The sequence below is a fragment of the Mus caroli genome, chromosome 1 (genome assembly GCF_900094665.2).
Source record: "Mus caroli chromosome 1, CAROLI_EIJ_v1.1, whole genome shotgun sequence".
Taxonomy (NCBI): Eukaryota; Metazoa; Chordata; class Mammalia; order Rodentia; family Muridae; genus Mus; species Mus caroli.
Window position 1 is genome coordinate 161,474,258 of NC_034570.1, and position 10,308 is coordinate 161,484,565.

Consider the following 10,308-nt stretch of genomic DNA (forward strand, 5'->3'; position numbering starts at 1 on the left):
CCCACTACCTCTGTATCCTTTCTTTCCCACTACCTCTGTATCCTTTCTTCCCCACTACCTCTGTTGGGTGGTGGGCTACAAGGGAGGTTAAAGTGTTTGAGAACCATCATTAGAAATAAGGTTATATATTAAAATTTAAAGTTATGTATCAGGACTCTTCGTGTGATATTTTTATTAAGAATTTGTAGTTTTGGTCAATTGGGTCTAAATAATAAGCTATGATTAACAAGAAACCACCACCCCTGATTTGGCACCAGGTATCAGGGTTGGAGCCTGGAGGATTTGTGTTGTTTTTAACATTCCTTTTTGAGTGAGAAAGATGCCAATAAGCCACAGAGTGTGTATAAAGGTCAGAGAACAACTTACAGGGGCCAATTCTCTCTGTCCATCATGTGGATTCTAGGGATCAAAGAGGTCATCAGGCTTGGCAGCAAGTGCCTTTGCCTACCGAGTCTTTACACCAGCTCCACCGTGGTTTTTGAGACAGTCTCTCACTGGACTGGATTTCAGCAAGAAAGCTAGGCTTGCCTTCTTGTCTCTGCCTCCTTGGCATTGGGATTATGAGTTGTTCCACCGTGCCATTTTTACAAATGTAGGTTCTAGGAATTAAACTCGGCTCTCAGTGCTTATATAGTGAGCACTTTACAGATGGCGTCATCTTGCCAGCACCTAGAGTTCACTTTTATTCATATCCCAGTCTCCCCACGTAAGAAAGGAGGATCTCTTTAAACAGATCTCTGGGGCTCAGAAGGCAAGAGCTCCTTGCAGAGGATTTAACCTCAATTCCTTGTACCCAACTTGCCAGCTCACAACTGCCTATAACTCTAGTCCCAGAAGATCAGACACTGTCCTCTGATCTCTGTGGGTACTAGGTATATACATTATTTTTTTTTTAATCAATAAAAAATTTTAAAAAAGAAAAGAAAAAAAAGAAAGAAAATCCTTTGGGAGCCTGGTATAATTGTTATAGCTATTTTTTTTTTTACCATTTGCAAACTGGACGTGAAAAAGCTTGCCATCTCTCCCATTGTCTGATGGCTTATTCAGGATCCATGCAAAAAGGGGATTGTAGATTTAGCCTAAAGCTCACCCACAGGGAAATCCTCCAGGAGTCTAGTAAGCAGCAGCTTTTAATGAGTCATGAGGTCCTGGTCCCTCCCCATCTGCCACCAACCAACACTTCTCGGGCAAGTTAGGAACCCCCACCCCACCCCACACCCACACCCAGCAGGTCTTTGCCCTGGGTCCAGAGTCTGGACCCTACCTACATATGGCACTGTGGATACCTAGAGGCCCCATACAAGAGAAGGCCCTTGTTTTCCAGGCACTGAGGACCACTGTCCCTAATTCCTGGCAGTTCCTGAGATCTCCAGGAAAGCAGGGTCAGCGAGGAGGCCTGGGGAGAAGCATCCTACACCAGATCTTGTGGCCTGCTGCCTAAGGGAAACAGGTAAGTAACTCGTTGGAGGCCAGAGACAAAAAGCAACATTTTTGCTTTTAGTGTCCACAGTGCTGGGGAGCCCTGTGTCGGGCTGGGCAGTCTTGGGAAGAGATTCTGTAGAGGAGAGAGAAGAGAGTCCTATGGCCCAGTGCTGACTCTTAACTCCTCCCACATTCAGGAGACCATGACGGCTATGCTAACACTAGAAACCATGGCCAGTGAAGAAGAATATGGGCCGAGGAACTGTGTGGTGTGTGGAGACCGGGCCACAGGCTATCATTTCCATGCCCTGACTTGTGAGGGCTGCAAGGGCTTCTTCAGGTGAATGCTTTCTCCCCAACAGAAACAACCCCCACATTTCTATCAGTCCACCTTTAAACACTGGTACACCTCCAAGTTATAATCCTCTTGCAGCTAAGCTGAACTGCCCAGTGTCTAGCACTCTCAATCTTGCTGACCACAACACAGTCTGAAACTGGTGACCTAATGACAAGGCAGGTTAACCATTTGTCCCAGAGATACAGCCTAGGAGTCAAGAATACTTGTGTAGCACACACTACCTGCAAAGTACCGAGATCATGCCACACGAGGGTTCCTGAGTCACCTTGTGTTCTCATGAAAATGCTCCAACTACCTCTGAAGACCTTTGGGCACAGCTCAGATAAGTCTGTTGTTAAATCGATCTGTCTTTTAGGCCGTGTCCTTTCGGGGTGCTCTTATACCCACCTGCATGTTCTCTGCCATCTAAAACCATGCAGTGCCTGTCTCTATCTCACAGACGAACGGTCAGCAAAACCATTGGTCCCATCTGTCCGTTTGCTGGAAGGTGTGAGGTCAGCAAGGCCCAGAGACGCCACTGTCCAGCCTGCAGGTTGCAGAAGTGTCTAAATGTTGGCATGAGGAAAGACAGTGAGTTGGTCCCTACCGTTCCAGGAGTCCATTGGTGCTTCTCTGCTTTTGTTCAGGTTCCCACAGCAGCAGAGTAAGCTTTTGGAAACCAATCAGATTCTGCCTGTTTTCAAAACTTCTAATCTCTTGTTTTAAAAAGCACTTATTTTTAATGTGTGTGTGTTTGCCTGCATATATGTCTAAGTACCATGTGTGTGCCTGGTGCCCACAAAGGCTAGAGAAGAGTGTTGGATCGCCTGGGACTCGACATCCCTATGAGTTGTCACATGGGTGCTGGGAATTTAACCCAGGTTCTCTGCAAGATCAACAAGTGTTTTTAACCCTGAGTTAAAAGTATCCCTCCAGTCTCTCCCCATCCCAGTCTCTTTCAAGGTACATGCTTTCACACATATCCTCTTCCAGACTTTGTCTCTTAACACCCCTTCAATACATCCCAGCCACACGGGCTCAGTGCTATCCTTGAGCGTGTGTATCAAGCATACTGTTCCCCAAGGCTTTTCCCATTTGCCATCCCCCTTGCCTGAAATGCCCTTCCCCTAGACATTGCTTGCTTTTTCTCTTCTGTCTCTTAAGTACATACAACCTGTCACCTCATAGGTACTTCTTAGTTATTGCTGCTTTCTCTGTGACAGGTAACTGTGCTATGCTTCCAACAGATAACGAGGCTGGTCTCCCACAACTTAAGTTGTCGGAGTCAGTCAGCTAGGAAACAGAATCACACTTCGGAATCAAGCTTGTCTGCCCCTCAAACTCTTGCTTTCCCTCCCACGCTGCTTTTCAACACAGAGCAGTGGAAAAGACACTGTAGAAGCCAAATGACCCTGCCCGACCTATATCACTTATTGTACAACCGTGGAAGTGCTACTGGAGTCTGCTTCTGACACACACACGACGTCTGAGTTAGAGTTACTAGATCCACTGACGTCTAGCTTCAGAGCCTTTGAAATCATGATTTATGCAAACACAAAGTTATGTTTCCAATATTAAGACCCTTCTTCAACGTTTCCAAGGAGCCAAACATTCTATACCCTTCCCACTTTATTCTCCACCCTCCCCTTCTTTCCCATGGTGCATTGCTTTCTGCTGAAGTGTATCACAGATGAATATGAGATCGACAGAAAGGGTGCAGGGATCCCCCTGCCACCTGGAGACACTAATTCAGTGAAATCCCAAGGAAGCCTCAGAAACTCTTTCTTCCTTCGTCCTTCCTTATCTGGGGAGGTGGAGTGGCCCCAACTGAAGGGATGGCTGAAAGGTGCTCGCTGCTGGTCTCAACAGCTTTGTCATCTCTCTTGCCTGACACAGTGATACTGTCAGCAGAAGCCCTGGCATTGCGGCGAGCCAGACAGGCACAGCGGCGGGCACAGAAAGCCTCTTTGCAACTGAGTCAGCAGCAGAAAGAACTGGTCCAGATCCTCCTGGGGGCCCACACTCGCCATGTGGGCCCCATGTTTGACCAGTTTGTGCAGTTCAAGGTGAGAGCTTAACCAGGATTTGACCTGGGTACCTGAGGAGGTAACCCACAGAAGAAGACTATGCCCTGATGGAGAACAGATCTCCAGAATCCCAGAATGGGCAGGTTCCTCAGCAAAAAAACCTTTCTCAGATAAGCCTGGTGAGCCCTCAAGGGCAGCCAAGGCTGGGGCCTCTTACTAATGCTCTGAACTCTACAGCCTCCGGCTTATCTGTTCACGCATCACCGGCCTTTCCAGCCTCCGGGCCCCGTGTTGCCTCTGCTCACACACTTTGCAGATATCAACACGTTTATGGTGCAACAGATCATCAAGTTCACCAAGGATCTGCCCCTCTTCCGGTGAGTAGCACATGGCCTTTCAGGAAGCAAGTGATCTGTAAGTCAGACCAGTCTCGGATTAAAGACTGGTATGACATCCTTTAGCCTTCTGAGTGCTAGGGTCTTACATTTGCAGTGTGCCAATTGGACCTTTTTTTTTTTTTGATGGATAGACTTAAGTCTAAAGTGCCCTTGTTTTCTACCCCACACAGGTCCCTAACCATGGAGGACCAGATCTCCCTTCTCAAGGGAGCGGCTGTGGAAATATTGCATATCTCACTCAACACTACGTTCTGTCTTCAGACAGAGAATTTCTTCTGCGGGCCTCTTTGCTACAAGATGGAGGATGCAGTCCATGGTGAGATGGTAGAACGGGACAGGGTATGTATCTCAGTGGTATGAGGTGTGGAGCAATGGCCAGGAGGCTCCTCAGTCTACCATCTCTCACAGTAGGGTTCCAGTACGAGTTTTTGGAATCGATCTTCCACTTCCATAAAACCCTGAAAGGACTGCATCTCCAGGAGCCTGAGTATGTGCTCATGGCTGCCACCGCCCTCTTCTCCCCTGGTGAGGATCATCCCAAAGCCAAGGAACTCTGGCCCCACCACCTCTACCCAACTCTCGGTCCCTTTAATCCCTCCCTGACCTTCTAGCTTTCAAGCCTAAGAAAGGGTCTATACCATCCCCAGCCCCTGTACAATGTGAGGCCCCCTATCTGTGGGCCCTGCCACCTTGCCCTTCCCAGTCTCCTCTCTCAGACAGGCCCGGAGTTACCCAAAGAGAAGAGATCGATCAGCTACAAGAGGAGATGGCGCTGATTCTGAACAACCACATTATGGAACAACAGTCGAGGCTCCAAAGTCGGTAGGGAGGAAGGAGGCTGCGGATTTGGAGGCTGCGCCGGGGGTAGGAAGGGATCTGTGAAACACTGAGCTCCACATGGATGCATTTTACTGTTGTTTCCTTTGGGAAACCAGGTACTTAGGAATCTAGACCTTCCCTCAGGCCACCCCATCCATTGCACACAGTATCCAGATTGCTCGGACTGCTGTGTTGTCTCCCTTTTCCAAGTTGTCGGCTTCTGTTGTTGTTTTCAGTCAGTAGAGATGCAAAGTTGTAGCTCATGGCCTGCGTGTGACAGCATTCCTGAGACTGGTGACATCCCTTACCTCACCTCTCCCACTTTCCCAAACTCAAAATGTCAAAGTCTTGTTCATTCTTTTTGCCCACTCCTCTCCTTTGGATCAGTTCCTTGAAGTTTTAGGTCCCCTTGAAATTAGGATTCTTCACACTCTCTCGGACAGAGCCCAGTTCAACAGTGCAGGCTCAGAAGTCTATGCCACCTTCGCTCTGCTCGTTCCCTAATGAATCCGTTTGCCAAGAGGAGGATGCTTTATACTATAGAAGAGCACAACTGCCTTCTAGAACTGGATCTAGAAGGCCTCACCTTCAGATTCTATACAGTTGAAGTTTTGGCCAAGAACTTCCTTTACACTTGACCTCAAATCCCTGGGTTCAGGAAAAACTAGGCACAAAGAAGGAACAGTGTTGATAGAGGCCCTTCTTGGGGATTTCTGAGATTTTCCAAGATGTAGCTCCAGAGCATCTGCTGCTCAGACTTAGCCTCTCTGAGGAGCAGTCCAGGGAATAGGAACCTCAGGACAGGATTCCCAGCTGCCTTCTTTCCCTGGTAACCCTGCTCCTTCCTCCAAAGGTTTCTGTACGCAAAGCTGATGGGCCTGCTGGCTGACCTCCGGAGTATAAACAATGCATACTTCTATGAACTTCAGCGCTTCGAGGAGCTGTCTGCTATGATGCCGCTGCTTGGGGAGATTTGCAGTTGAGGCCCAGGCTTGCATCCTTTCCCCAGACCCCCAGGGATACACTGGACTGGAAAGGGTACAGCGCTGGACCCCACACAGGAACCAGCAGGAAGGAGCTCGGGAGTGGCAATGAAACGCTGAACAGTCACCGTCTCTTCGTGCACTCATCAGTGGGGTGTGGAATGGGTGGGGGACAGAGAGAAGGGAGGTGGGTGACCACAGGGCCAAAGTAGTTCTCCGGAAACACAGGGGATGGGAAAGATGGAAGCCTTGGGGCTAGGAGGTGACTAGAGTTCCTTCTGGGAATGGGTGGGCCCATTCTTTGGTCTTTCTGTGGCCAGAGATTTAACTTTTTAATCCTCCCTTCCTAAGGGAAGGAGTGGAAGACTGAGGAATGGAGAAACCAGGAGAAATGGGATAGGAGGCTTTTTTTTTTCTGCTCCCTCTTTCCATGCAGATTTCTCTGCTTTGAAGAAGGAGTAGTAATATCTCAATCAAACAAAAATAACAAAAAAAGTAGGGTGAGGGAAGCCAGACACATCCCGTAGTCCCTCTCCTTTACTCCAGAGCCATAGAGCTTATGGGAGATTATAGTGGGGCTGATGGCAGTACTGGGAACCTCAACCCGCTACCTAACTGGAAAAAATGACTCTGTGGCAGTTCCAGTTCTGAGGAGGACATCGTCCTGTCCCCCCACCCCCCACTCTGCCCATGGGACCTAGGAGTCATCCGGCAAGGTAGGCTCTGGAGAGGGACCAAGTTAGTCTCTGGCCCTAGGGTATCAGACTCAAAGGTTCCAGCTGCTGCAGAGGCTGCTCCCAGGACAACCTCAGCCCACAGTGATGCTGAAGCCGCAATGGAATCTGTTTCGCCAGTGATTGAGGAAGGCTCCAAGGGCTAGGGTGACAGGCAGGGGACGCATCTTCTTCTCCAGCACCGCACCAACACACCAGTTACTATCCACCAAGCCTGCCAGGGAAAAGTATATTGACCCGGTTGATTAGCCAGACTTGGAGTATGGAGTCAACAGAAGTAAGGTAGAGCCTCCCTCCCTGTATATCCCCAAATCCCTCACCACTTCTAAGTGTCTCGAAACCCTCACCTCTAAACACCATATCGGCTTGGGGCAGAGTCAGGTGGTAACCAAAGGAGAAGGTCGTATCTTGTAGCCTTGTATTTGCCTCAAACTCTACTCCAACCTGAACCTGGGAAGCAGGGACAAGAACGAGAGGAGGACCCATCGCCATGAATCCCACAGGAGTTCTGGCAGGGTATAAGCAAGCTGGAACGCATGTGTGAAAATGTAGACCAGATGAGGCCAGAAAGAATCATAGGCCAGAAGCCTGGGAAGACTCGAGGGGCAGATGATTCTGATTGACTGACTCATTAGGCTGAGATGAGTTTGGTAGTCTTACCTGTTCATTGGCCTTGTGGTAATAACTTGCATGGGCCCCACCTGACCCAACATTCAACGTAGCCACCCAGTGGACAGCTGCAGGGTGGGGGAGAACAGAGGGAAAAAACAGTTACCATTGCAGATACAGGCAAAGGAACCCCAGGAAAGCCCTGAGTCCCTCCTCCTCACCATCATTCACTTGATCTTGTACCTGAGTACTTCCCAGCCAGAGTCAAGATGGCCCCCTCTTCTCCTGGCCGCCGATGATAAACTAGCTCTCCTCCTAGCACAAGCCGATGGGTGATGCTCTGCAGGAAATGAGCAACCATGATCACTGTCAGGGAGAGAGGAGGCAAGAGTCAGGGAGTCAGGCTTACTTTCTTACCATCTGGTCATTCCCACCCTAGCCTAGCCAAAAAGTCCCCCCCCCAAGAACTCCGTCCCAGTTCCCCACCTGATTCCCCAATCAGATCCGGATTTCCCAGGGTCAGAGTGGCTGTGTAGTCATCTCCCCGATACTCGCCATCAAACTGCCATGTCAGGAACTTGGCCTGCTGTGTCTGGGTGGGGAGAGTAAGCAATAAAATACCCTTCTCTCTGTTTATATTCAGTATTGCCTCTGCTCCTCCTCCCCCTGCGTCCCCCAAGGCAGGATACCCATGGAGGAGAAAGAGAGGTGCCTCGGTGGATGGAGGCAGGAACTGTGGGTCACCTGGAAGACAGCCTTAGCTCGCAGCCGTTCTGCCAACAGAAGCAAGACCTGGGCGTTGAGACTGCCACTGCTGTCCATATCCCCCACCACAGTGGGGAACACCTGTTAGGGAGTGTAGACAGGAAGGCTGTGATGGGTAGGTAGCTCTATCCATTGGCACATGAACACGAAGGGATTTCAGTAACATCTCACAGTGCCCCCTGGTGGACACCAAAGACAAACTCGGGAAGCTTTGCACAGGACTAGCTGGCTTTCAGAAGAGGCACTGAGAACATAGTTGCTGATCACACATATTTGCTCATTCTCAGGACCTACGTCCATGTGCATTTTACACAGTTGACGCAGTGGGGGGTGGGGGGAGCCCTCACCTCTGTGGGGCTAAGCTGCCAGTCCCCTGCATAGGCAGTATGGAGGTGGTACCCTGGCAAGCCCAGGGCACTCATGTGCACAGTATGAGCCACCTGAGGAAAGAGAAGACAACGGAGAACAGAGCATTCTATTTCGCTTCAATCCCATCTCCCACCCTTGACCTTTTTTTCCATCCAGATGAGGCTTTTTAAAACCTCAACTATTCCAACACATGCAGAGGGCCACTGGACTTTAAGCGAGTCCCACATCTTGTTGTTTAAAGGCATCAGGGGGGAAAAAAAAGGACCCCACACCTCCCCTCATTTGCCCCACATAGCCTAGCCAAGACTGGACTAATAGGTGTAAAGAAGAGGATGATCCAGAGACAAGCAGGGAGGAGGGGTAAGGAGAGGCCAGACAAGTGGGAGCACCTGGAAATGGCTGCTCAGAACCTTGTTGACAACCAGCTTCACGCCTTCCATCTGTGCTGGGAATACATCTGAAGGGAAGGAACATGCACAGATAAGGACCCCTAACTACGGAGACGGACTCCCCTTTCAATCGCATATGAAGCATTGGAGGAAATGACCTCCTTTCAAATCCTGCAACAAAACGCTCTACTTTGAACATCTGGTCCTTCTTGACTGCCGGATGCTCCAGCTGTGATCTCCCCTCGCTGTTCACATCACTGGACATCAGCATTCAGGACCCTCCCCTTCTCTATGACCCTTCATCCTGAGACACACAAAAGCTGCGGTCTCACCTTTGCACAACCGGTGCAGCTCGTCGAAGCTCCCGGGGTTGGGCAGCGGTTCCTCTCGACGGTGGCTCCGGCGGGGTAAAGTCCCCATCGGTGCCAGGCCCAGGGTGTTCCCCATTTTAATCCAGAGGACAGGGAGGGGTTGGGGTTAGCCTGGGGATAAAATCTATTGCTCCCTCTATCCCCCACGGGCTCCACCCCCCATCATCGGGCTCCCCAGTTTCAGAAACTTCCATATGGTTCAATGCTAGACCTGCAATAAGGAACAGTAGGGGGAGAGAACACCGATGCTAAAGTTGAATCCCGGGCACACTCCCGCCCCATCGTTGATCCCTCACCCCCACCTGTCACCCCCGTCTGCTCTCCCATTATCTAGTCTTAACTACTAACACAGGCTTCCGCTGACTTTCTAGTTTCTCTGTTCTTCATTCCCACGTTCCAAGGGTCTGCCCGCAATGGAACACTAGCCCTTACCATCTCAGACCATCCTGCAGCCTCTTTCCCCTAGGCACACCCGGTCATCTTGATGGGGGCAGCCATCTTGAGTAATGGCAGAAATGCAGCTTCACACTGTATTCCCAGCATGGCCGTAGGCGCCATCTTAGAAATGGGCAAAGGAAGCACCCAAAGACCCAACCCACTCAATGATGAAAAAGGTGCCTTAATTTTCTAGTGACCAATAGGAGAGGAGAAAACAGAAGAGTGGCAGGCCTGCAGGCCCCAGCGCTTCAGTCCGAGTGCAGCGGCGGGTGGGAGTTTGTGGGTGGCCCTTTAGACATTAGTGGAAGGCCCCCTTCTAAGACCGCCCAGCCTCCTCAAGGTCGAGATAAAACTCTTGAGCATTCAAGACACTAGAGGGAGCATTTTGCCTATTAGACCACTGGAGTTCCTTACATCAGAACGTGAGAAAAGTGAAACTATAGTTTGAAGACCTATTTTATGAATATATCACACTCAGGGGTTGTGAAGACGTGGTTCACTTTACCCTCCACCTTCCTGAAAGCCGGCTGGAGAATCCACACAACTCTCCACTATATACTACCTCCAAAGGACTGCTACTCACAACACCCCCCCTCCCCCAGAAAACAGATCTCTACCACCCCCCCCTTCCCGCCCCACCCACCCAC

At 50.1% G+C, this 10,308-nt stretch overlaps 3 protein-coding genes across 8 annotated transcripts in view; 1 reads left to right on the forward strand and 2 right to left on the reverse strand.

The window, feature by feature from the left end:
- Pcp4l1 (Purkinje cell protein 4 like 1) overlaps window positions 1-2,254 on the reverse strand; it is a 43,325-nt gene extending 41,071 nt beyond the window's left edge. Inside the window, exon 1 of the mRNA XM_021177209.2 lies at window positions 2,168-2,254. Coding sequence (XP_021032868.1) covers window positions 2,168-2,185 — 18 coding nt within the window. The 5' untranslated portion in view covers window positions 2,186-2,254. The remainder of the gene's footprint in view (window positions 1-2,167) is intronic.
- Nr1i3 (nuclear receptor subfamily 1 group I member 3) lies at window positions 1,248-7,967 on the forward strand. 4 transcript variants are annotated; one of them, XM_029468604.1, is made up of 10 exons: window positions 1,248-1,450; window positions 1,620-1,762; window positions 2,220-2,350; window positions 3,656-3,825; window positions 4,024-4,163; window positions 4,355-4,500; window positions 4,593-4,709; window positions 4,832-4,836; window positions 4,888-5,006; window positions 5,857-7,967. In XM_029468604.1, the coding sequence occupies exons 2-10, from the start codon at window positions 1,626-1,628 to the stop codon at window positions 5,984-5,986; spliced, it is 1,095 nt and encodes a 364-aa protein (XP_029324464.1). In that variant the 5' UTR covers window positions 1,248-1,450; window positions 1,620-1,625; the 3' UTR covers window positions 5,987-7,967. The 4 variants fall into 4 exon arrangements, with proteins under 4 accessions (XP_029324464.1, XP_021032794.1, XP_021032778.1 ...); XM_021177119.2 differs by lacking the exon at window positions 4,832-4,836 and having other exon boundaries at window positions 1,249-1,450; window positions 4,596-4,709; window positions 4,901-5,006; XM_021177111.2 differs by lacking the exon at window positions 4,832-4,836 and having other exon boundaries at window positions 1,250-1,450; window positions 4,901-5,006.
- Tomm40l (translocase of outer mitochondrial membrane 40 like) lies at window positions 5,077-9,789 on the reverse strand. Of its 3 annotated transcripts, none has more exons than XM_021177148.2 (10): window positions 9,656-9,789; window positions 9,185-9,434; window positions 8,853-8,920; window positions 8,442-8,534; window positions 8,074-8,175; window positions 7,816-7,921; window positions 7,573-7,695; window positions 7,381-7,457; window positions 7,068-7,170; window positions 5,077-6,934 (listed from the first exon to the last, which is right to left on the reverse strand). In XM_021177148.2, exons 2-10 carry the CDS (start codon window positions 9,297-9,299, stop codon window positions 6,795-6,797), a joined length of 927 nt encoding a protein of 308 aa, XP_021032807.1. In that variant the 5' UTR covers window positions 9,300-9,434; window positions 9,656-9,789; the 3' UTR covers window positions 5,077-6,794. The 3 variants fall into 3 exon arrangements, with proteins under 3 accessions (XP_021032807.1, XP_021032816.1, XP_021032826.1); XM_021177157.2 differs by having other exon boundaries at window positions 9,185-9,334; window positions 9,656-9,767; XM_021177167.2 differs by lacking the exon at window positions 9,185-9,434 and having other exon boundaries at window positions 9,656-9,765.
- Window positions 9,790-10,308: the final 519 nt, after the last annotated feature.

What these genes read in the sequence shown, in the direction of transcription:
- Nr1i3 (XM_029468604.1), top strand. Translation starts at nt 1,626, where the DNA reads ATGACGGCTATGCTAACACTAGAAACCATGGCCAGTGAAGAAGAATAT. An exon ending in AAGGATCTGCCCCTCTTCCG is followed by an intron (nt 4,164 to 4,354) that starts GTGAGTAGCACA and finishes TACCCCACACAG; the next exon opens with GTCCCTAACCATGGAGGACC. An exon ending in CAGTCGAGGCTCCAAAGTCG is followed by an intron (nt 5,007 to 5,856) that starts GTAGGGAGGAAG and finishes CTTCCTCCAAAG; the next exon opens with GTTTCTGTACGCAAAGCTGA.
- Tomm40l (XM_021177148.2), bottom strand. Translation starts at nt 9,299, where the DNA reads ATGGGGAACACCCTGGGCCTGGCACCGATGGGGACTTTACCCCGCCGG. An exon ending in GCTGCACCGGTTGTGCAAAG is followed by an intron (nt 8,921 to 9,184) that starts GTGAGACCGCAG and finishes CCTTCCCTTCAG; the next exon opens with ATGTATTCCCAGCACAGATG. An exon ending in GAGCTAAGGCTGTCTTCCAG is followed by an intron (nt 7,922 to 8,073) that starts GTGACCCACAGT and finishes CTCCCCACCCAG; the next exon opens with ACACAGCAGGCCAAGTTCCT.